This window comes from Camelus bactrianus, chromosome 13 (genome assembly GCF_048773025.1).
Source record: "Camelus bactrianus isolate YW-2024 breed Bactrian camel chromosome 13, ASM4877302v1, whole genome shotgun sequence".
Lineage (NCBI taxonomy): Eukaryota > Metazoa > Chordata > Mammalia > Artiodactyla > Camelidae > Camelus > Camelus bactrianus.
The window spans coordinates 47,244,194-47,268,136 of record NC_133551.1 but is presented as its reverse complement, the minus strand read 5'-3'; the positions used below and the strand labels follow the sequence as shown (position 1 = coordinate 47,268,136).

Genomic DNA, 23,943 nt, shown 5'->3' with positions numbered 1-23,943 from the left:
TGTTCTCTAGACTCAGGTTAAGTATCACTTCAAAGATTTCTCCCCTGGCCACTTTATCCAAAATAGGTTCCTCCATTATTGTCTATTCCAGTTCTTAGTTTCCCTCAGAGCATTTACCACAGTTTGTAATTTGCTTGTCGTTTACTTCTTTTTGTCGCCTGTTCACATTAGAAACGTTAGGTCGAGAGCAACAACTACGTGTCTTGTTCACTATCTCTGGCATCCAGTACTATGCCTAGCACGTGATAGACACTCAATAAAAATCTAATGAATCTGATCTTCCATGCACTGTAAACAAAGTCCCTCATTTAAATTTAGCAATAATTCCGCGAGAGAGGAAACACGCTTCTCATTATGCAAAGAAGCAAACCGAGTCAGGTTTCTAACTTCTCAGAGGTCGCTGAATAGGCAACTGAAGAAGCTGGGACTGAAACCTAGGACTGTAGGACCCCAGACCCCTCACTCTCAGACACAATCCTGAAGCTTCTTATTTCAGGGAACCCCAGCAGTACTGGAATCTTCCCACTGGATGCCTGGAACCTGACATCCCAAGTCCTCGAAACTCCCAACAGGCACTGCGCTCGGGGGTGTGGCCAGACGAGTGGGAGGTCCCAGGCGCCGGAAGACCCACAGGAGACTACGTATCCCAAAAGGCCACGCAGGGCTCCGCTGATTGGCGGAAGCGAGACCGGCGACCGCGTGATGACGTTCAGGGACGCTGGCGCGCGGGATTTAAACTGCGGCGGTTTACGCGGCGTTAAGACTTCCTAGGGTTAGCAAAGTTGTGGTTTCTTGGTGTTTTGCGTTTCTCTTCCCGGCGCTCTTGCCTTCCCATGGACTCGTCGCTTCAGGCTCGCCTGTTTCCCGGTCTCGCTATCAAGATCCAGCGCAGTAATGGTGAGGGGCGGGATCTCCAGACCTAGGGGACCCGGGGCCTGAGACAGCGGAAATTACCGTCCCTCCCCAAACGGCAGGGCCTGAAACTCTGTTGGGGATTCCCTCCCATCCCCCAGGTCCAGGTCTCCGCACTGGCAGTCAGTCTTCCCTACCCAGGGCCAGGGGCCTCTCTACTGGCAGTGGGTCTCCACGCCATCCTCCAGGAGTGGGCGGGGCTCCTCTATGTCAGTGGACCTCTCCAGGAAGTCGGGGTTGCTGGATTCACTTCCCCTCCAAAATTCTCCCCTGAAACTGCCCTGCTCTTGCAGGGACCTCGGCTTCCTGGCCCCTCTACTCACCTATAAACACTGCGCACTTGCAGTATGTCAGGCAGTGGGATTCAGGGTAACCAGAGAGACGAAGTCCCTGTTCTTCAGGAGCTTGCAATTCTCCCATCTCTCTCTCTCTCTCTTTTTTTTAAGTAGCTACCTCAGCTCTGGCAGGTCTAATACCCGTATCATTAGAATGGTCAGACATAAAAGTCAAGAGTGAGATAGGGAAACCCGAGGATGCTAGAACCTCAGTGTTGTGTTGAGGAACAGTTTACCTAAGCACTAGATTGATTCCCTTGCCTAAACATACCTTCACCCCGCAGTAGGCTCTCTTGAGTCCTTATCCCCTACAGCTCAGTTTTAAGACCTGTTCCCTGCCTACGTCACTGTGGGATATTCTATGGATGAAGTGCCAGGAGGTTTGTCTCTTGGTGTTAGAAAAAAAGTCAGCTGTCCCTTCCTTCAGGGGGTCCCTTCTTTCAACCCTACATTAAGAGAGTGTCTGTGGGATCCTAAAAGTGAAAAAGATCGGTAATCAGACCTTTTCATACTATAGGCTTAATTCACAGTGCCAATGTAAGGACTGTGAATCCAGAGAGATCCTGCGTTTCAGTGGAATGGACAGAAGGAGGAGCCACAAAAGGCAAAGAGGTAGGTTTTGTGAGTATGCCTCTACCACATTAAACAACTTCCTATCTAAAAGATGTGTGTGGTAATGGAACTTGTGCCAGCCCTTGTTTTTGATGCTAACTTGTCCTCCCTAATCTTAAATGTGGTCTTCTTTGGATGTATTGGGATTTTACTTAGTCAGGCCTGTTCTAAATTGAAGCAATCAACAGTTTCTGGTGTGTTTGTAGAAAGCAAACTGCATTCTAAAACCATGCTCACCCAAGCTAGCTTCTGAGTGCATATTACCTATAATATTGATTTGGGGAGCGAAATTGATAATCTAGTTGGGGAAACAAAGTATGTTTATGAAACACCAAATAAGAGAAGGTAACTAGAGATGAATAGTGCTAGAGCAGCTTGAAGGCAGAAACTCACTGAGGATGAGAGGATGAGCTGGGCTTGTGGAGGTAGGGCTGGGGACAGGCTGGAACTTGCAGTATGTCAGGCAGTGGGATTAGCAGAAACAGTGATATGGCCCTGATGGGAACTGGTGAAGAAGCTGGCTCTAAGAGCGCAGAAGGCTAAGGATGCTTGGCAGCAGCAAAAAGGCTGAAAGAGAAGACTAGAGGGTCTTTACCTCTGGCACTAAGATGCTTAAGATTTTATTCTGTAGGCAGTGGGGTGCCTTGGAAGGATTTTGGGAAGAGGAGGGTGTGTGTAAGACATTTATATTTTAGACACATTGTGATGTGGTGTGGTGAAGAGGTCACCAGGCTAGGAGTGTGAACACCCCAATTCTAGAGTCTGGCTCTGCCACCACTTTATGTGTTCTCAGGCATGTTTCTGCCCCTCTTAGAAACTCAGTTTCCTCATTTATAAAATGAGGATGATAATAGTATCTACTCATAGGATTATTTTGAGGATTTATTCAACATATCCTTTTGTGCTGGTTCCAAAATGCCAGATGCCAAATGGTGCTGGGGATATAGAGGTGAATAAGGCAGACCTGGACCCTCTTTTGTGGAGCTTAATGAGACAATGCATATATAAGTCTTGCTTAGCATAGTGCCTTTGGTAGGTATGCAGGTATTTAGGTGGTATATTTGAAAAATAGAAGGACTGAATTCTTTACATCTGTCCTTGAATTAAGAGGTTCCTAAAATTCCTTTCAACCATCTATTAGCAGTTCCTTGTGATTTATTTTTGTTTTTGTTGTTTGTTTAGAAATACAGCTCTTGTTGGGTCTCACTCCAGCTCTAACTCTTGTTCCTTCCTCCTGAATCATCAATGTGAGAATCAGTTAATGTCAGAACTCAGGTTAGAACTCTGGTCTCCTGTGTTGCTTATGCTCTCTGTAGTTTAGGGATTGGGACTGGGAGGAGAAGAGGTAGTAGTAAGAGTCTGTAGCCGTCCAAGAAAAGTGAATAGAAGTGTGGTTACTAAAGAACTTCCCAGCTTTTGCACTGAGTGATTCTGTCCTCTTCCTCTATCCCGTGCTTCAGTTTCTAGCCCTTTGTGCATATGGCTTCTCCCCCAACTAGAATGTGAGTTCACTGAAGGCAAGGGCGACACATCTTTTTTTTTTTTTTTTAACTTTTTTTATTGAGTTATAGTCATTTTACAATGTTGTGTCAAATTCCAGTGTAGAGCACAATTTTTCAGTTATACATGAACATATATATATTCATTGCCACAATTTTTTTCACTGTGAGCTACCACAAGATCTTGTATATATTTCCCTGTGCTATACAGTATAATCTTGTTTATCTATTCTACATTTTGAAATCCCAGTCTGTCCCTTCCCACCCTCCGCCCGACACATGTCTTAATTCATCTTTGAATACCTTCCCCCTACTGTCTTACTCATGCCTGATAGGTGTTTGAATGAGCTGGTTAATACATACAGGTTGCACATATAAGAGACAAAGCTCCAAAAAAAAAAAAAAAAAAAAAAAAAGAGGCAAAGCTCTTACCTTGGAGTACCTTCTTCAGCTCTGTCACATTCTGAAACACAAATAACCAAGTTGGTACTATTTTCCTGTGTTTGAACCTGCTGTGAAGTATGCTGATGAAGTTTGAGTTGTACCTAGAGGGTTTCAGGACTCTGGTGATGTAAACCTAGAATTGTGACTTCATTGCAGGCATGAGCAGGAAGTAGGGAAGGCATGAGCAGGACACTGTGACTGGGGAAGTAGTTTCTGGGCCCAGTAGAAAATGTAGGTAGATTTAGGATTAGGTAGCAGCTCTTGGGAACTTGTCCCTGCCTATAAGATCCTAGGGCCCTTCATTTGACTATCAGCGGGACAGTTAGAACTTGTTTCCTCCTCTGTGTCAGCCAGCAAGAGGTGCCCAGGGGGCTGTCCTCAGCAGGACCCCACTGCCTTGTAGAACAGTAAGGGAGCCGAGTGGCCTAGATCTACTGTGGACTACCTGACTGTTTGCCTGCCTGTCTGCCTTCCTCGTCACTTATTCTCATCACTGACATCTACCATTGGCTTGGAAATCAGAAACCAGTATTCATCTAGATGGTAAAACATGACTAGAGAATAAATATTTGTTTATAGCTATTAGGACTTGGTGGAACTTAAAGTTTATAAAGTCTGAATCTAGGGGTGGCCTTGTTTGCAGAGATGCAATTGGATTAAACAAGCTATGTTGTTCCACAGAAACTTTTATTTGCTCCTTGCAGATTGATTTTGATGATGTGGCTGCAATAAACCCAGAACTCTTACAGCTTCTTCCCTTACACCCAAAGGACAATCTGCCCCTGCAGGAGAACGTAGCGGTTCAGGTAGGTGCCTGTCATCTGGCGCAGCCAGTGCCCCAGTGGATTCTCTTGGCTGTTTGGTTCTCTGCTGTTTTGTTTTCTGGGACTGCTTAGGACTTCAGCACAGCACATAGATTGGCCCAAGATAGGCCTTTAAGAATTGATAAGAGCCATATATTGTGGTGGTTTGTTTTGTTTTTCAGAAACAAAAACGCCGATCAGTCAACTCCAAAATTCCCGCTCCAAAGGAAGGTAAATGGATTTCTGCTGGCTTACTGTCATGGGTTTGTGCCAGGAGTGATATTCCTGGGGCTCAGGAAGCTGGGAAGCAGACTCATTGCTCCAGTTTAGCAGGCGGCTTCTGTGTTAGCTGAGTCCTGTCCTGTCTTCCAAGTGTCTTTCTCAGTGACAAAGAATCCAACCTACAGGGAGGAGAAAATGGGGAGGTGTTGGTCAAAGGCTATAAAGTTTCAGTTATGCAATATAAAGAAGTTCTGGAGATCTAATGTACAACATAGGGCTTGTGATTAATAATACTGTATTGTACACTTAGAAATTTATGATGAGGGTAGTTCTTATGTTAAGTGTTCTTACCACAAAAGGCAAAAAACAAAATACAAAATGAAGGGAGTAAGAGAAAACTTTTGGAGGTGATGGGTTAAGTTTATAGCACTGGTTGTGGTGATGCTTCTGTGGGTCTATACTTTTCTCCAAACCCATCAAGTTGTACACATTAAATATCTACAGCTTTTTGTGTGTCAATCATACCTCAGTAAAACAGTTTAAAAGCAAAAAAAAAAAAAAAAAGGATTCAACCATCCAACCCACAGCTCTTATGTCAACCTCTCAGGGACCTGGTGTATTTGGGAAATTTGCTGACTGGACTGGAAGCCTTTCTTGTGGAATCCAGAGCAGTTATGAGCCATTGTGGGCTTGTTTTCTCTCCTCAGGGGAACAACCTTGGGGTGAGGTGGTAAGCAGGCTGTGAAAGAAGTTAGATTGGGCCATTTAGAAGCAGAGCTGATGATGCTGTGGAATCTGGGGGTGGGTTGAGATTGGAAGAATAACAGCAATGCCTCGCACTCTAAAAGGAGATTGGGCTTTTTCTGCAGAAGGAGTCAGCATAAACCTACTTTGACACAACAGTCTGTGACCATAGTGGGTCACTGTAGGCACAAACTGCCCAAGAATCCCAGCTTATGACTCAGAGCCAGCAATACCTCACAACCTGCACAGCCTACCCCAGTCCAGAGGGTAGCACTGCCTCAACATAATCCAGCTACCTCTGACCCAGAGCCTGTGTGGCTGGAGCTTCAGGTTCCTGGGGGCCCAGGGTGAAAGGTGGTAGAGTTTCAAGCTTGAGCTGGGCATGAGTGGTGTGGTGCTGGCCCTCTTGCTGGCTGTACCACCATAAGGGCTTGCAGGAGAGATGGGAGTGGCAGTGGTCTCACTCCATGTGCATAACCTGAAAGGCTATTGCCACTGCTCCTTTCAATGGAAAAAAAAAATCTTAAAATGAATGTGCATATTAAACAGTAGACATGAAACACAAGATTATAAATCTTTTGAGAAATAGGAAAAGTATAATAATTCATTGCTCTTTATGAAAAATTTGGATTATATACAACCATCAGATCAGCTTAAACTTAGGAAATTCAGAAATTCTATACAAGTTGATATATACCTGTATGACACCAGTGGTTTTTTGTTTCATTTTGTTTGTTTGTTTTGTGGGGTTTTTAGGGGTGGGTAATTAGGTTTTTATTAATTCTTTTTTTTTAATGGAGGTACTGGGGATTGAACCCAGAACCTTGTGTGTTCTAGGCATGTGCTCTACCACCGAGCTATACCCTCCCTCCAACACCAGTGTTTTATTTCCAAATTTATTACTTTTATTTTATAGGTGAATTTTTTTTTCTTATGGAGGGAAACTATATAGATGGGTAGAAATTGACAAGAATTCAAGTATAACTCAGTTGTTTCTCTCGGTTAAGCATTCTTTTAAGATTCCAGAAAATTAATGTAGCTGATCCCATGGTTTCTGGATGATGTGGCCCAGGCCTGGCTCTAAAAAGGATCTTGGAGCAGTGGGAAAAGCCCAGACCTTGGAATCTGGGAGTCTGGGATTCACATCCTGGCTCTGACGCTTACTAGTTGAGTGACATAGGGCAAGTTGCTTAATTTCTATGTGCCTTAATGTCCCCTTCCATCCATCGGGAATACTGATATTACCCTATAATGTTGTTTTGAGGTATGGGAAGATTATAGAATGGTAGGTGCTACTACTGAGATTAATAATGCTTTTTTTCAGGGATTAAGTCTGTGTCTCCAGAAATGATTTCAGATTTGCTGTAGGTTCCTCCATTTACTCAAAACAGATGCTCTTGTGAGAGATATTCTTGCCCTCAGGAGTTCTCAGATTGCAGAATATGAACAAATTAGTTTTGGGGTCACTAGTACTTGGCCTTTCTAATTTTTCCTCTCCTTGGATGGAAGGAATGGGAAGTTGGTGGGCTCCTTTACTGGTGATCAGGACCCATCTCACCCTGTATAGAATCTTGGAGGGTTGCCCCCCTGCCCCCTCTATCATGCCCTTCGGCTCTCCTGATCATGCTGCACTGACTGGCTGCTACCCTTGGTTCTTCAGGTCTCCGAGGCCGCTCCACTCGCATGTCCACAGTCTCAGAGCTTCGCATCACCACTCAGGAGAATGATATGGAGGTGGAGCTGCCTGCATCTGCAAATTCGCGCAAGCAGTTTTCAGTTCCCAGTGAGTAATGAATCTGTTCTCCCTGTTTGAGACCCTGGCATAGCTCCTCATGTGTTGTCCTGAACCTGTCCTGGAATATCCTAGGATTCTTATACTCTGGCTTTTGTCCTGTTCTGCTCCTGCCCCACTGCTCCCTTATCTGGAAACCATCTCACTTTACTTCTTAAACGTTATTTAAACAAAATATATATACAGAAAAGTAAACATATCATTGACTATATAGTTCACAAAGTGAACACATTCATGTAACTAACAACCAGATCAAACGGAGCGTTACCAGCATCCCCAAAGTCCCCCTCAGGCCCTCTCCCAGTTCCTCAGCCCCCAAAGGTACCTATAATCCTGATTTCTGATAGCATAAATTAACTTTTTCTCTTTTTAGACTTTATATAAGTGGAATTTTAAAAATATTTTTAATTGTCAACTTTTATTAGTTATTAGTATATAAATAGGCACAGATTTTGTAATCATATTTTATGTGTATCAACAGCTCTAATAAAGTGAAAAGTAAACACAACATTGTAAGTCAACTATACTTCAATTAAAAAATTAGGGAGAGGGTATAGCTCAAGTGAGAGCTTGCTTAGCATGCGTAAGGTCCTGGGTTCAATCCCCACTATCTCCTCCAAAAATAAATAAATAAGCCTAATTACTCCCTCCCACAAAAAAAAGCAAAAACAAATTAAGGGGAAAAAATTAAAAATGGGGAGTAGGGTATAGCTCAAGTGGTAGAGCACACACTTAACATGCACAAGGTCCTTGGTTCAATTCCCAGTACCTTCTCTAAAAGTAAATAAACCTTAAAAAATAATAATAATAAATAAATAGAAAGTAAACAAAAGGGTCACGACCAGGTATGGGAAGTGATGAGTCGCTGTGGGTTGTGCCTTTTTGGGTTGAATCAGTATGGTTGGTTGTCGCTCAGATTCCCGTTATTCCTGACTTTCAGTCCTTGTTCCTGTTAACCACCTGGGTTCTGAAGTTGGAAATTTCTCCCAAATGAGTAGAAAGGCCCAGCCTGGACTGAGAACCCATGCTTGGTTAAACCTAAACAGTTCAGGCCTTTAAAGGCTTTTCCCTTTATGGCAAAGCTCATCCTGAGCTACTCACATACCCTTTAAGATTTCTTGACCCCAGGAGCCAGCCGCTGTTGGGGAGATATGTTGGGTTCAGGGTCTGGGTTGAAGTGAAGGGAAAAAGCCCAAGCTCTGCTCACATGGTAGGAGCCTGAGCCTTTACTGAGCTGGCAGTCAGTAGCCCTCCTGGCCTGTGACCCACTAGGGCTCAGATGAACATAGGTGCCGTGTGCCTGCCTGCTTCTCAAATGACTCTTGTTCCCCCACAGCCGGCCCCCCTAGGCCCTCCTGCCCTGCAGTAGCTGAAATACCATTGATGATGGTCAGCGAGGAGGTGGAAGAGCAAGTCCATTCCATCCGAGGCAGCTCTTCTGCAAACCCTGTGAACTCAGGTAGACACACTGAGTTGTCTGCTGCTCTGCTCCTAGTGCAGGATACGTAGTTACATCCTGCCCCAAACCTGGCCTAGTCCTGGGAAACGCCCAGGACTCAATACAAAAGCCAGAGAGAAGCAAGCTGGCCTAGACCAGTAAAGAGAGGGCTTCTTTTTTTTTTCTCCCTAGTTCGGAGGAAATCATGTATTGTAAAGGAAATGGAAAAAATGAAGAACAAGCGAGAAGAGAAGAGGGCCCAGAACTCTGAAATGAGAATAAAGCGAGCTCAGGTATTTTTCTTGGGAAGCGAGGGTAAGGGTTTTTGCACAGACATCCCTAACTGCAGCCTTGCCTGCAATAGAGATATGGTTCGGCCCCAGCGTTTCTGAGGCTCCAGTTCTGATATCCAAGAAGTTTAACTGGTTTCTCATCAGGATTCAGAGGACAAATAATTAAGATGTTTTTCTGACGGCCTCAGATGAGGAATATTTAATGCTGATTGTCCAAATGGGCACCCCCATCACACTGTGCAGTGGGCTGCTGGGCAGAGTTGCCTGCTTCCCCCAACCTCCTAGCTGTGTGTATGTGGGGGTGCCCCAGTGGAGTTCCAGTTTGGATTATTTCCCTTTAGTTAGGTTACTGGCACGGGGGAATCCCAGCCTACTGGGCTCTTAAGATGTAGGACAGTGCCTCTTGCTCCAGTACCTAGAGTGGTTGATACATGCCTAGGTGCCCCCGCCAATCTCTGTTCCCATGACTTTGTTCCTGGGTTCTCGGCCCAGAGCCAGGGTTGGTGGGAATGAGACCGTGTTGGGGGCTTTGGCAGCAGTGCGTGCACATGAAGAGCTGTTGCTGCTGAGAGCACTTACATCTTAATTGGTCCTTCTTTGCTCTTACCCCAAACAGGAGTATGACAACAGCTTTCCAAACTGGGAATTTGCCCGGATGATTAAAGAATTTCGGGCTACTTTGGAATGTCATCCACTTACTGTGACTGATCCTGTAAGTAATCCCAAAGGCTTCTACCTGAGTAGGTGCACAACTGAAAGAAAGAAAACCTCTTAAGGGAATGAGAGCCTGCAGGAATCTTAAATCACCCTCAAGGGGTTTTTTAATACCTTTTGGCAGCCTGGATCTACTGAGGCCTGGATGGGAGAGTCTGATCTTTATAAACTCCTTCCACCCCCTATTCCTACCCTCCCTGCTTTGATGGGTTGGCTAGATTCTTATCACTAATCATGAAAGTGTGCTGAAACCTCCTGTAGGGATCAGAGTGAGAAAACTGGGAATAAAATTCAGAGCTACCTTCTTGTGCTCTAGAATAACTGTGGCCATGGTGGGTCCTAGTGTTAGATCTTGACCCCTGACTGGGCCAGGCATGGGGTTAGAAGAGGAAGGGTTCTGGACACACTTTCTTTCAATATTGCTCTGACCTTTTGCTGATGGTTGTCTTCTCTCATCCTCTTAAAGATCGAAGAGCACAGGATATGCGTCTGTGTGAGGAAACGCCCGTTAAACAAACAAGGTAAACCCTGTTCAGTCAGAATGAGGCTTTGGACTGACTGAGGGTTCCTCCATGTCCAGGGAGCATCCTCTGAAACACTCTCCTTCTGCAGAATTGGCCAAGAAAGAAATTGATGTGATTTCCGTTCCTAGCAAGTGTGTCCTCTTGGTGCATGAGCCCAAATTAAAAGTGGATTTAACAAAGTATCTGGAGAACCAAGCATTCTGCTTTGACTTCGCATTTGATGAAATGGCTTCAAATGAAGTTGTCTACAGGTTAGTCCCTTGCCTCTTTGTTTCCCATCCTTCCCCCCACACTTTCCTCTTTTTGATGTGGGACATTGTGGTAATATTCATTCACAGACATGCTGACTCTGAAGCCTTTCCTGGCTTCCTCTTGTGTTTTCTTTGGATCAGCCATGACCCAGAGCTGGCTCTGGCTCCCAGCACCAGGAAAGCCCTGTTGGGGCTGTCTCATCCCATTTTGCAGCTTTAGGGGCCCATGCTTGAATGGGCAGAAGTGAGATATTACCCATTGTGCTCTCTGAGGCTGGGCTGGGCAGGCTAGGCTCTGGGGGTTCTTCCTGTGTCCTGTGCAGCCACCCATTACCCACTGGGCTTAGCCGACTCAGCAAACTTTAGAACTGTTCTGTCCAGTGCTGTACCCACTAGCCTCAAGTGACTGTTTAAATAAAATTTAAATAAAATTAAAAAGTCCGTTCTTCAGTTACACTAGCCACATTTCAAATGTTCAGTAGCCACGTGTGGCAGTGGCTACTGTTGGACAGCACAGATAGAGAACATCTTCTGTATCCATCATCACAGAAAGTTCTATTGGACAGCATTTTTTGAACCAGAGGTTGATAAACTATAGCCCCTGGGCCAAATTTGGCTTGCAATCTCTTTATATATGGCTCTCCAATTAAGAATGGATTTTGTGTTTTTAAAGAATCAATAAACATATGTATGTATGTATAATTATTTATATATGTATATAAATATATTTATGTATATATGTGTGTGTATATATATATGGCAGAGACCTATGAGGCCCACAAAACCTAAGATAGTTTAGGCTTTGATCTTTGTAGTGTATCTTATGCTGAAAGTTGGCTGCTAAGCTTGGGCTTTCATCTTGTGTCTCCAGGGTAGAAGCAGTACTGATGGCTCAGTTAGTGTGGGCCATCAGCCTGCTCCTGGCAGGCAGGTCCAGCCCTCCCCAAGTGGCTAGGAGAATTTCAGATTTGTGAGTGGGGCTGGGGTCAGGTAGGACTACTTTGCTTGAGAGCAGTAGTCATGCTTGGAAGGAGGCCCTCTGGAGTCCTGCAGTGGAAAGCAGCAGGACCATGTTCTGGGAAGCGTTTGAAGAGAGATATACACTCTTCGGTATCCTTTCTTCTAGGTTCACAGCAAGGCCACTGGTACAGACTATCTTTGAAGGGGGAAAAGCAACCTGTTTTGCATATGGCCAGACAGGAAGTGGCAAGACTCATGTGAGTATTCAGGCCTGGCAGAGAGCGAGCCTGCCCATAGAACAACTGTGGGTCTCTGAGAAGGAGGACAATGAGTTTCTTACAGAAAGCCCCCTCGGTGCAGGTGCTCTTGCTGTGCCAGGTACAGGAAGGGGCCTGAGCAGGCTCAGCCTCCCCTCTCGGCTTTGGTGCGGCCCACTGCAGTGGGGGAGCCAGGGGTGCTCTGATCTCAGCCAGGGGCCCTTCACCACAGCCTCTGCCCCTTCCCTTTGCAGACAATGGGTGGAGACCTCTATGGGAAAGCCCAGAACGCATCCAAAGGGGTCTACACGATGGCCTGTAAGTAGTGTGTCCTGCTGCAGTGGGGTTGGCACAGAAAGGCAGGTTGCTTACTTAATCCAGGCTCTCCCCCACAGCCCGGGATGTCTTCCTCCTGAAGAATCAGCCGCGCTACCGGAACCTGGGCCTGGAAGTCTATGTGACATTCTTCGAGATCTATAATGGGAAGGTAGCTGACACAGAGCCCTCGGTTTATGCTGTTGGGGCCCCTGAACTTTCTAAAACCTTGAGGTCGGCTAGAAATTGCAGAAGCCAAACAGCCTGTGGGTTGTCAAGCCTTTGGGCCACTCTGTCCTGACATGTGTGGGAGGTTTCATCTGATGGTGGGACGGTACCCAGGTTTAACAAGTGTGGCAGGAGTATGCCTCCAGGCTCACTCCCAGATGGGAGGTCTGCTTGTGTGTGCCCTGTCCTCCCTCTACCCACCTCCCTCATCACTCCCTCTCTTCTTCCCCGGGTCGTGCACATTCATTCTCATACTCCTATTTTTTCTATGTGTCTATATCTAGGTATCTTTCTACCTCTCTCTGTTTTTGTAGAGTCTCCTTCCCTGGAGCAGGATCTAGATAATGATAATAATAACTGATGTTGCTTATTAATATGTTACTAGGTGCTAAGTGCTATTCTAAGCACTTTACTCGTCTCAACTCCTCACCACAACCCCACTAGGGAGTATTACGATCACTGCTGTACAGATGAGAAACAAGGCTAGGGGGTTAAGGACTTGACCAGGCTCACACGGCTAGTGAAGCAGCAGTCACACCAAACTGAGGCAGCCTGGTTCAGCTCCCAAATGGACTGCCTGTTGCTAGTCTGACGTAACCCAGCTCAGCCTCCTGCCTTTCCTGCTCCCAGCCCCTGCCTAAGCTGGGACAGGTCCTGAAGGAGGGAGGAGTCAGGTGGGGTGCCCGGCACCTGAAGGCTTTATCCTTGTTCTCCTGCCTGGCACAGCTGTTCGACCTGCTCAACAAGAAGGCCAAGCTGCGCGTGCTGGAGGATGGCAAGCAGCAGGTGCAGGTGGTAGGGCTGCAGGAGCACCTGGTGAGCAGTGCTGACGATGTCATCAAGATGATCGACATAGGCAGTGCCTGCAGGTCAGAGTTCCGGCGAGAGGCGGGGGCCACCTTCTAATGCCCGGTTCAGGTGAAGAGACTAGCACCAAGCCCTTTGCAGTTTTCACAGAGCTCTGCTCCTCCCAGTTTGGTGAAGGCTCTGAACGCCTCTGCCTTAAGTGGTCTCAGTGGGGCAGATGACCCAGGCCCAGGGGCTCATGAGGAAATCAGGGTATCCTGAATCTGACCAAGGCAGGCTTTATTCCCAGGCTCTTACCCAAAGGCACGCTTCCTGACTGCTCTGGGTTTCTCCTTGCTGTTCCCTCCCTCTGTGGTGAGAGACAAGAGCCCTGGGTTTGCTCTAGGCTGGAAGTGATGGAGCCTAGACCCTGTAAAGGCAGGGACGTGCGCTTCTACCAGGGCCCTAGGCATGGTATGGTGGGTGCCAGGCAGCTTATGGAGGCCCAGGGAGGGGTGCCTTCCCCAGGGCCTTCAAGTTGCAGCAAGTGGTTCATGACAGCTCTTCCTTCCCTTCGTGCCCTGCAGCACAGGCACCTCATGCTTCCCCATGTCCTGTGGGTCCCCCAGGTCTGGCCAAGGCCCTTGCACAGAATCCAGTACTTTGGCTGCCTGGAAGATCTACTAGGTCCAGAGCTGGAGAGAGAGCTGCTGCCCAGGCAGACAGGACAGAAGTCTGGGACAGGATGACACAGGACTTCTTAAGAGTCCTGACCTTTGTCCCTCTCCTACCAGAGAACTGACAGCTGTGGACCCAGGGGTGCCATGGTGGTTGGTGACCCTGGGAGCTCATAGCCCTTCTTTGTCCCCCTTTGCCACAGGACCTCTGGGCAGACATTTGCCAACTCCAACTCTTCCCGCTCCCACGCCTGCTTCCAGATTCTTCTTAGAGCCAAAGGGAGAGTGCATGGCAAATTCTCTTTGGTCGATCTGGCAGGGAACGAGCGAGGTGCAGACACTGCCAGTGCTGACCGGCAGACCCGCATGGAGGGTGCAGAAATCAACAAGAGTCTCCTGGCTCTGAAGGTAGTGGAGCCAAGATAGAGGGGGTTGGCCTGGAGGGCTTCTGGGGGAAGGAGGGAGTGGCATTGTGAGAAGGAGGAGACCTCAGTTGCCCCGCTGCCCGACAGGAGTGCATCAGGGCCCTGGGACAGAACAAGGCTCACACTCCATTCCGCGAGAGCAAGCTGACACAGGTGCTGAGGGACTCCTTTATTGGGGAGAACTCAAGGACCTGCATGGTGAGTAGGGTCGCTTTGGAGGGATGCAGTCCTCTCCCTGGGCAGGTGGCTTGGTGCTCTTGGCCACCTGAGTGTCCAGGCTCTCACTTGAGTGGGCTTCACCCCCTGCCTTTGGGCACCAGGCTCCTCTTTGTCTACCCAAGAGGGGAGTAAAGGATCTCCCTTTTACTGTATGTCCGTGTAGCTTTTGGCTTGGGGGAGGTCATTCCTCCCATACCTGGTGAAAGGGGGCCCCAGAATTCAGGAGGAGGACCTCTGGGAAGGAGAGGGCAGTCTTCATCACTTCTGTGGCTTCCCTCAGGGTTCACGGGCTCCCAGCCTAAGAAATAGGAAAGGGCTACAGCCTTGAAGGACTTCTGTCCTGTTGTTTTATCCATAAGCCCTTCTAGCTCAGATCTGCCCTCCTTCCTCTCCGGGGAATATCCTCTCCCTTGCCTGCTGGGGAGGGTGGGAATTTCTGACAAAGCTCTACACTCCTCTCCCTGAGGCAGTATCCCTAAGCCTGGGTGCACTGAAGTTTCCAGCAGGAATCACAGAACCCTGAGATGTGACCTTGGTGAGAGGAATGGGTCAGTAAAGAGATAAAGAAGCAGGAGGAATTAGATGTTCCTCCAAAGGCAGGGAACCAATTTTTAAGGTGCCTTTATTTGCAGGACCCATGGGGCAAGTTGCCTGGCACAGAGTGGGTGCTTAGTGAGCTCTCCCCCCAATTCCATGTGGGTATCAGCACCCTGAAGAGGCTCCTCCCAGCAGCCTCTCCAGACAGATGGTCTAGCACCCTTACTCCATGACCTTTAACCTTTAGCTGCCTGTTCCCCCTTTTGCAGATTGCCATGATTTCACCAGGCATAAGCTCCTGTGAATATACTTTAAATACACTACGATATGCAGACAGGTAATAGTACCTATACCAGATGGGATGGGGAGTGGGCTGACAAGGGGGGAGGGAATGGCAGCTGTGAGGGAGGGGAGGAGGCTTTGGGGCCTCAGCGCCTGTTGTCTACTTTTCAGTGACTCGGGGAATCTGAGGCTTGGGGGTTCATATATAATGCTACAAGGTTTTTCTCGATCCCTTTCAGGCCGTGGTGGGGAGGCCACGAGTATGAGGGTCTTCTCCTAGGCCAAAGCAAAGCTGCTACTCCATCTCCTTGAAGCCTTGCAGTCTGAGTGGTGCTGCACTCTTGTGAATGCCAGGGAGACTGCTGTGGGATCTGAGACCTTCTTGTTTTCTCAGGGTCAAGGAGCTAAGTCCCCACAGTGGGCCCAGTGGGGAACAGCCAACTCAGATGGAAACAGAAGAGATGGAAGCCAGCTCTAACGGGGCCCTGAGCACAGGCAATGTAAGGGGCAGGGTGGGGCTAGGCAAGACAGAAACGAGGCCTGCTGAGATGGGAACTGGGCCACACTATTGTGTCTCTCCTTTGGCCCCCCTAGTTCTCCAAGGAGGAGGAGGAACTGTCTTCCCAGATGTCCAGCTTCAATGAAGCCATGACTCAGATCAGGGAGCTGGAAGAGAGGGCCATGGAAGAACTCAAGGAGATTATACAGGTGGGGAGCTGGCCCTGGCCAGGGAGGGACTAGGTATCCTTCCTAGCACAGGCCCTCAGCAGCTCTCAGTGCCCTTCCTTGAACATGGCCCCAGCTTTGCTCATATGGGTCTTCAGGCTGGGATGGCAAGAGGCAGCCCTCTATAACAGCATTCCTAATTTCTCACTTATTTATGCAGTACTGCACCTCCTCTAGCTGGCACACACAGCTTCCCTCCATCTTCCTAGCTGGAGCTAGTTTCTCTCCTCCATGCTCCTGACGGAGGGTCTGGAGGGTAACTTTGTCATGTTTGTTCAGTGAGTACTCTGCCTGCTCGGGGCCAAAAACATGACGTATGGATAATAGGCCCTAAAGTAAGACTTGATCAATCCTGACTCTTCTATTTATAAACCAATTTCCTTGTGAAAGACATTGAGTCTCATTAGGACTGTTTCTTCATCTCTAAAATGAGCAAGACAAGATGGGTACATGTGAGGATTAAGTGATAAATGCTTTTAAAGCACTCAGCTATACACAGCATGTGGTTAGTGTTTGGTAGTGGTAGATGCTGCCACTGCTGTGGAGAGGCAGGTGGGGGAGAGGCCTGAACAGGCATTCTAACAATAGTGCGCTCAGGGCAGAGCAGAAGGGAAGAGCTTGGGGCACTTAGAACTGAGGAGGGAGTGTGCAGGATAAGTGCTTACGCACGTCCGCCCTTCCTGGAGGGTACCAATTTTTGAAAGGATGTGGTACTTTGAGCAAGAGTGAGAGGTTCCCTCTGGTCAGCAAAATGTGAGACCAGATGAAGAAGGGAGATCAAGGCTGTGGACAGGCCAGCAGGGACCTGATGCTAAAGAGCCTTATGGTTCACACCAAAGGCCCAGACTTTGTTTTGAGGGCAGTGGATGCCTTTGAAGGGAGTAAAGCAGAGTGGTGACATGGTCACATCAGAGCTTTAGGTACATGAGTGTGGAGCCTGGTTTTGGGGTGTGGGGAGAGCACGAGTAGAGGTGCTTAGGAGTTAGAGCAGTCAGGAGATTGTTGGAAAGAGTTCAAGAGAGATGTTGGTGCAACTGTGACCATGGCCATGGGATTGGAGTGAGGGCATGAGATTCAAGAACCACTTAGTGGGGGAATTGCTAGGGCTGGGGGACAAGCAGGGTGAACAAATAAAAGTTCTTGCTCAGATTTCTGGCTTGGCATCAAGACAGATGCTAACATTCGACATAAGGGACAGGGACAAGTTTGGAGTTGGGAAGAGGATGAATTCAAGCTGAGAATTTCTGGGAGAAGGTCAAGAGGCAGGCCATGGCTGGAGGAATGGGCATCTGCACTGCAGATGGTAGAGCCCTAGGAATGATTTGCTAAATTGGTTTGGTCATTACTGACCTGACAAGGTCCTCCCTGTGTTACTGCAGCAAGGGCCAGACTGGCTGGAGCTCTCCGAGATGACTGAGCAGCCGGACTACGACTTGGAGACCTTTGTGAATAAAGCGGAGTGTGCCCTGGCCCAGCAAGCCAAGCACTTCTCAGCCTTGCGAGGTGGGTGCGGCTGGAGGGTGGGGCCTCTGTGGACAATGACAGCTCTGCCTTAGGGAACAGAGCTTCTGAGAGACCCACTAACCCCAAGTGCACCACCCCTTCCTTCCAGATGTCATCAAGGCCTTGCGCCTGGCCATGCAGCTGGAAGAGCAGGCCAGCAAACAAATCAGCAGCAAGAAACGGCCCCAGTGACGACTACAAATAAAGATCTGTTTGGTGTCACACCCAGCCTTTCCCCCTCCCCTTCCCTCTTCAGCCAATTCTGGGCACCTAGTGGGTCTTGTCTGAGCTTGGACAGGCTTTGGTAAATGACGGGGAGGGAGGCATCTGGGCCTGCGGAAGCTGGGGAGGGGTCAGAGGGCATGGGACACTACTTTCCTTTTCCTCAGTTATAGCCCTGAAGGGAGCAAAGATGGAAGGAGGGAGCTTTTAGTTCTCCTGTGCGCTGCCCTTCTCTCCAGGAGGGGAAGGCTCTCTGGTGTAGAGTTTTCCCTCGGGCAGCACTCTGCCTGTGTGGACTGGCTGCTGGTGGAGGGCTCCCTGGGGTTGTCCTGGCTCTGGAGAGAGGGAAGGAGCCTTTAGTTCAGCTCTGCTGGCCCTGGCCGGCTTTCCACACCCTTGGTGGGGCACCAATATGTCTTGTACTTTAAAAAATGTTTCTGGGACCTCTTTCTTAATGTTATTTAAGGCACAAGAGGATCCCTGCTGTTTTCTGTATTTATACATTGTGTCTAATAATAAAGAGAAAAATTCAGCCTGTTGAGTGGTGTGTGGGAAGAGCCTGGGATGTGTCTGAGCCTTCTGGGACTTAGGACACAACTGCACCTTGGAGTAGTGTTTCTCTGCTCTGCACAGGAGGGCAAATCCACACCTACAGTTTCAGTGACATAGTGAAGACCTCTGCCTTGTTCAGTGCTGACAAGGTCCCAGGCCTTCTCCTGGGCACAGGAGCTAGAAGAAGGAAGGAGATGCTACTCTGTCAACTACAGTCTGCTCAAGGCATGTTGAAAGATTCTGTGGGAACACTGACAAGAAAGCACTTCCTTGCTAGACAGGGAAGATTTGAGTACCATTCAAATATTTATTGTTTCTTAAATGCCAGGCATTATGCTAGGTGTTGGAAATACAGTAGTGAACAACACAGTTCCTACTCTCATGCTTATTATATTTTAGTGGGGAAGACAGATAATGAGCATATAAAAACAATGTTAGCATTGAGTGGATAAAGAGGAGGGTTGCTACTTTAGAAAGCAGTCTCAGAAAAGGCCTCCCAGCGTGTGTGTGATGGGGGAGAACAGTGTGTGAATGTGAGATTTTAAGCAGAGACTTGAAGCGAGGGAGGAAGCCATGCTAAGACCTAGGAGAAGAGTATTTTCCCTCAGAGCATGGAAGCCTGAGGCAGGAACAGGAGGGTCTGAGTGCCTGGGTTGAGTGAGTGGGATAGGTAGGAGTCAAGAGGTCAAATTGATAAATCAAAGAGATAAGCAGAGGTCTGACATTCCTGGGTCTTCTAGGCCATAAGGAATTCATACATATATTTTAAAGCAACTTGTTGCATTTGTTTTAGGATGTATCAAATGGGCTTCTTTATAAACATTTAAAAACATTTTAATTCCGTAATCTGTAGGCTATTTAACAATCACAAACATCTCCAATGTTACACTGGATTCATGAGACAGGAGACATTCCCACCTTATTCTTCAAAAAAGTTTGTGTAAAATTGATATAATAGTCTTAAATGTTTTTAAGAATTCACTAGTGAAGCCATGTGGACATGAAGTGATTTTTGTTTGTTTTTCTGCCAAAAGGAATTTAAGATTTTACTCTGAATATGCTGGGAAGCCAATGGAGCATTGAAGGCACAGCAGAAAGGATGATGTTGGGAGAATCCTTTCCCAGGGATCAGAAAGGATCTGGAGCCAAGGGGAAAAGGGTCTATCCGTGAGGCAGTTCACTTCTTTAAAAAACTGCCCCCTGCTTTGAGTTTCTCACCAGCCACCAGGCTAACTCCTCTCTAAAGTCAGACTTCTCAAAGATTATCTACACATACAGTATCTTATCTTTTTAACTTCCCTTCCCGTTTAAAATTTTTGAAAAAACTAACCCAGTTTTTGCCCATTCCACTGCACAGAAATTGCTGTTACCAATGCCACTCAATAATCCAATAACCACTTTTCAGTCCTCCTTTTAATTAGACTTTTGTCATAGTGAGCATTAAATTATGCCATCACCCTGTGCTGGCCTTCCTTCAGCCACTAATTGCTCCCTCTGGCTCTTTATCTTACCATTGCTCAAACCTTGGTCCTAGGCCCTCTTGTATTTCTTTGTGCCAGGGTTTGGCACACTACTGCATGCTTATGGGGCCTGTGAACTAAAGAATGGTTTTCATGTTTTAAATATTTGAAAAAAAAAATCAAATTCATGTTTCATGACAGATGAATCCCAGTATCCATAAAGTTTTACTGACACACAGCCTCAGTCAATTGTTTACTATTGTCTATGGCTGTGTTCACACTACAGCAGCAAAACTGAGTGGTTGTGGCACAAACCCTACAGCCCACAAATGCTAAAGTATTAACTTACCCTTTACAAGAAAATGGTCCCTAGGTTCTGTTCATTCTGGTAGCTTCGATTACCATTTATATGACAACGATTCCCAAAGTCACAACGGCCGCCCAGATCCATTCTCAGGATAAGCATCCAGCTGTCATCCCCACGTGCAAGTCACCAAGAACTCAAAATGAACACGTCCAGAGCAGCTCCCACCTTAGCCTACCCCATCTCACTAAATGGTGCAGATAGGCATCCAACGGATCACGGATCCCGGATCCCGAGAGGAATTTGGAATACTTCACACACCTCCCTCTCCCGAAAACAAACCCCAAGTCTACCACACGTTTCCACCTCTACTGCCTTCCACCCTTCTCCAACGCACTCGCACACACAACTCTCATCCTGGGCTACTGCAGCAGCATCTAAAACAGGTCTTTTCAGAACGTGAACAAAGCTGGACACCCACCCGTCCCCGCCCACGTGGTGCTCTAGAGCCCGCACTTCTCCGGGAGGCCAGCGCAGGGCCTGACTCCGCTAGACCCTGCCCGGCCCCTCGCCCCAGGGCTTCAGCGCGCTCAGAAACCTACCAGACCCGAGGCTTCGGCGCCGCGTAAAAACGTCAGCAACGCTGCCCTCCAACCTCAGGATGCTCTCTGCGGCGCCCGGAAGATACGTAAAGGGGCGGGGCTGCGTTTTACAAACCGGGCCGTGACGCGCCGCGTTTTCTCTTTCTAGCCAGCGCCGAGCAATGGGTGAGTGGCACCCTGCGTCGGGGCCGGGGTCGGGGAGCGAGCTCAATCCGGCGCCATCCTGCCTTGCGGCCCAGCAGGGAGTGCGGGCGCCCGGCTTCCGGGCAGCGAGCCGCCGTGAAGAGGGTGATGCTCGGGCTTGGGCCGCCCGGGCCGCTCCTGAGGCCGCAGGGTTCGGGGCCGCGAGCCCCACCGTCATGGCTGCCGCGGGCCGGGACGGGAAGGGGCCGGGCCGGGCCGCACGTGCATGATGACACTTAAGAAATGCTGTGATCACCCGAGTGCGCAGTGGGGGAACCAACCTTGGAGAGCTGAGCGTGCGGTCGCCGGCGCGGGGCGCTGGGCTGGCGAGGCCCTGGCCCCGGGTGCCCTGGCTCAGGCTTCCACCCTCTGCTCGCACACGTAGGCATCTCTCGGGACAACTGGCACAAGCGCCGCAAGACCGGGGGCAAGAGAAAGCCCTACCACAAGAAGCGGAAGTATGAACTGGGACGCCCCGCGGCCAATACCAAGGTGCGTGCGGGGGCGATTGGATCTTTGCGGGGCTCTGCATTTTGTTGTAGGGACTGCGTAGCCTCTTCACCTTTTCGTGACTAAAAAGACTGCACGGACACAGCCTCTGTGTCCTGGTAGCAGCTGAAGGCGCCTGAGCGGAATGGGCTCAGAACAGAAACCTGGTATTCTTGTTGCACGGAGACTTAATTTTCAGCGTTTGGAATCAGGCTTTTCCTCTTAGAGGTAACTGGAGTGATGAAGAAGTATCCTTAGGCGTGGTTGTGGCCGTCTTGGTCACTTGTGTGCCACTTGCCAATGCTAGGACTTGTCATAGTTACACTGACTGTTACCTCCATCCAGCCCGGTTTCCTTCCCTCTCACCTTGCTCTCTCTGATAACCTAGTTCCCGTCTCCTTGTGTTTTCTAGATTGGCCCTCGCCGCATACACACAGTCCGTGTGCGGGGAGGCAACAAGAAGTACCGGGCCTTGAGGCTGGACATGGGGAACTTCTCCTGGGGCTCCGAGTGTGAGTGAGCCCCTCCAGGCTTGGGTGGGAACTCAGCACCTAAACCTTTCTAAGCTTCAGTAAGTCTTCAGTAAGTGCTTTTAGCAGGAAGTCCATGGCCTGGATACTGAAGTTTCTTCTGCGGAAAGACCTTGAGGTTGTGGAGAGTTCTCTCCATCCTGTCCTGCCTCTTAACTCTTGTAGCCTCAGGGATTGGGGCTGAATCTAGAGACTATGGTTGCCAGTCACCTCTGGAAAGATGGGTTTATGGAAGATGAGCTGATTCCCCATGGCTGGGTAAAGGCTTAGAGTTTCTTTCTCCTTAGGCCCTACTAGGGTGAGGGTGGTGGGCAGCTGGCCTCTGGTCTACATGACTTCATTCTGAGGGGAGGGTATAGCTCAAGTGGTAGAGTGCATGCTTAGCATGCATCCCCAGTATCTCCTCTAAAAATAAATAAACCTAATTACCTTCCCCCTGTCGAAATAATTTAATAATACAATAAAATGTAGAAAAATTAAGACAAATACATGACTTCATTTTGAGTTTCTCTTGTGAGCAGGTTGTACACGCAAGACAAGGATTATAGATGTTGTCTACAATGCATCCAACAATGAGCTGGTCCGCACCAAGACCCTGGTGAAAAACTGCATTGTGCTCATTGACAGCACACCGTACCGACAGTGGTACGAGTCCCACTATGCACTGCCCCTGGGCCGCAAGAAGGGGGCCAAGCTGGTGCGTGCTTGGGAAGCCAACTTCCCTGTTGGGGTGGGGGGAGGCCAACCTGATTCCAGCCTTCTTGTGATGAAAACTGTCCAGTTCTGCTACTGAAGGGAGAGATGAAAGCCTTTAGTGCTGAGGAAGGCAGCTGGGAGTTGGGATGTGCAGGGTTTGGGGGAGCCCTTGCTTACCTGTCTGTATTTCTTTTATTCAGACTCCTGAGGAGGAAGAGATCTTAAACAAAAAACGATCAAAGAAAATTCAAAAGAAATATGATGAACGGAAAAAGAATGCCAAAATCAGCAGTCTTCTAGAGGAGCAGTTCCAGCAGGGCAAGCTTCTTGGTGAGATGGCTTTTGCATTTAGGGGAGTGGGGTGGGAGGGTCCCAAGATACGATGTGCTCTCAGTGGTCTAGTGGGTTCACTAGGAGGATTTGATAGCAGCACACAAGCACAAATCAGAATATTTGATCATCCCATTAGTTTGAAGCCAAAATGTAAAATAGGCAGGAGCCCATGGGCTGGGGCTTAGCCTCTGCCTCTGAGTTTCAGGAGTATTCTGATTAGTCTGGGTCCAGGCTGAGGGGTTGTCTCAGTGATGAAAACTTTGTCCAGTTCTGCTACTGACTTTCAGTGACGATAAAGTATATCTGAGCAGACAGTGGGCTTCATGCCTGCCCCCAGGATACCTGGACCAACATAGACACTTCAAGGGATACATAGATGTGGGTAAGGCCACACTGTCCTTTTGCTAAGAACCCACCCTCTCTTGCAGCATGCATCGCTTCAAGACCGGGCCAGTGTGGCCGAGCAGATGGCTATGTGCTAGAGGGCAAGGAGCTGGAGTTCTATCTGAGGAAGATCAAGGCCCGGAAAGGCAAATAAATCCTCCCTTAGCCCCTGTAATAAAGGTGTTTATTCTGTGTCCTGTGTTTGTGTTCTTGGGAATATTTGATTGCCTGGCACACTAGAGTGCCCAGTTCCCTCTCACTGAAGGTCAGGCCTATTAGGTGGGGACTATTTCGGTAGCAGGAGAAACATTTCTCTCCCCGAAGGCTGGGTTTCATTGGCAACAGATGTAGTATGAGGGCTGAGCAGAGGGTATATGAGGGAGGTGTCCCCAGCACAGGTAACCCCAACTGTATTGGGTGTTGACTAGACCATGATTGGAACCAGAAGCCATGCTTCCTCTGTAAAGCTCTCTTGGGGTTCTTGTACATGTTTCCTCTGTAGACCTTGGTTTTAAGGTTTAGTAATGTTTTCAACATGGGTTCATGGATGGCCTAGAAAGAAACATTGAAATTGTGTTCCAAATTTCTTCATTGCTGAGAGCAAGTTAAACATATATACCTGTACCTTGTCTGCTTTTGAATGGCTTTCTGAAGTTAATTTTTTCTTGAGCCCTAATCCCTAACCCTCTC

General features: G+C 48.2%; 2 protein-coding genes, 1 long non-coding RNA gene and 4 other non-coding genes across 7 annotated transcripts; 6 read left to right on the top strand and 1 right to left on the bottom strand.

The window, feature by feature from the left end:
- Positions 1-682: 682 nt before the first annotated feature.
- Positions 683-18,252, top strand: KIF2C (kinesin family member 2C). The gene is made up of 21 exons (XM_010946073.3): positions 683-897; positions 1,765-1,859; positions 4,507-4,608; positions 4,788-4,836; positions 7,232-7,354; positions 8,700-8,822; positions 8,994-9,094; positions 9,711-9,806; positions 10,275-10,329; positions 10,421-10,583; positions 11,710-11,800; positions 12,055-12,118; positions 12,196-12,287; positions 13,070-13,212; positions 14,010-14,214; positions 14,319-14,429; positions 15,257-15,324; positions 15,664-15,769; positions 15,864-15,977; positions 17,375-17,498; positions 17,608-18,252. The coding sequence occupies exons 1-21, from the start codon at positions 834-836 to the stop codon at positions 17,688-17,690; spliced, it is 2,172 nt and encodes a 723-aa protein (XP_010944375.2). The 5' UTR covers positions 683-833; the 3' UTR covers positions 17,691-18,252.
- LOC123614353 (uncharacterized) lies at positions 4,473-20,788 on the bottom strand. The gene is made up of 2 exons (XR_012511315.1): positions 20,639-20,788; positions 4,473-5,006 (listed from the first exon to the last, which is right to left on the bottom strand). It is a non-coding gene; the product is annotated as an uncharacterized LOC123614353 (long non-coding RNA).
- RPS8 (ribosomal protein S8) lies at positions 20,750-23,447 on the top strand. Its single transcript, XM_010946075.3, has 6 exons — positions 20,750-20,803; positions 21,207-21,313; positions 21,723-21,822; positions 22,362-22,537; positions 22,737-22,866; positions 23,298-23,447. The coding sequence occupies exons 1-6, from the start codon at positions 20,800-20,802 to the stop codon at positions 23,405-23,407; spliced, it is 627 nt and encodes a 208-aa protein (XP_010944377.1). The 5' UTR covers positions 20,750-20,799; the 3' UTR covers positions 23,408-23,447.
- On the top strand, positions 21,043-21,122 carry LOC123614362 (small nucleolar RNA SNORD55/SNORD39). Its single transcript, XR_006721707.1, has one exon. It is a non-coding gene; the product is annotated as a small nucleolar RNA SNORD55/SNORD39 (small nucleolar RNA).
- LOC123614359 (small nucleolar RNA SNORD46) lies at positions 21,541-21,644 on the top strand. Its single transcript, XR_006721704.1, has one exon. It is a non-coding gene; the product is annotated as a small nucleolar RNA SNORD46 (small nucleolar RNA).
- On the top strand, positions 22,600-22,665 carry LOC123614358 (small nucleolar RNA SNORD38). The gene has a single exon (XR_006721703.1). It is a non-coding gene; the product is annotated as a small nucleolar RNA SNORD38 (small nucleolar RNA).
- LOC123614363 (small nucleolar RNA SNORD38) lies at positions 23,113-23,181 on the top strand. Its single transcript, XR_006721708.1, has one exon. It is a non-coding gene; the product is annotated as a small nucleolar RNA SNORD38 (small nucleolar RNA).
- Positions 23,448-23,943: the final 496 nt, after the last annotated feature.

Coding starts and splice junctions, on each gene's coding strand:
- KIF2C (XM_010946073.3), top strand. CDS start 834: ATGGACTCGTCGCTTCAGGCTCGCCTGTTTCCCGGTCTCGCTATCAAG. Junction 4,609..4,787: donor AGGAGAACGTAGCGGTTCAG/GTAGGTGCCTGT, acceptor TTTGTTTTTCAG/AAACAAAAACGCCGATCAGT. Junction 11,801..12,054: donor CAGGAAGTGGCAAGACTCAT/GTGAGTATTCAG, acceptor TTCCCTTTGCAG/ACAATGGGTGGAGACCTCTA.
- RPS8 (XM_010946075.3), top strand. Junction 21,314..21,722: donor GCCCCGCGGCCAATACCAAG/GTGCGTGCGGGG, acceptor TGTGTTTTCTAG/ATTGGCCCTCGCCGCATACA. Junction 22,867..23,297: donor CCAGCAGGGCAAGCTTCTTG/GTGAGATGGCTT, acceptor CCTCTCTTGCAG/CATGCATCGCTTCAAGACCG.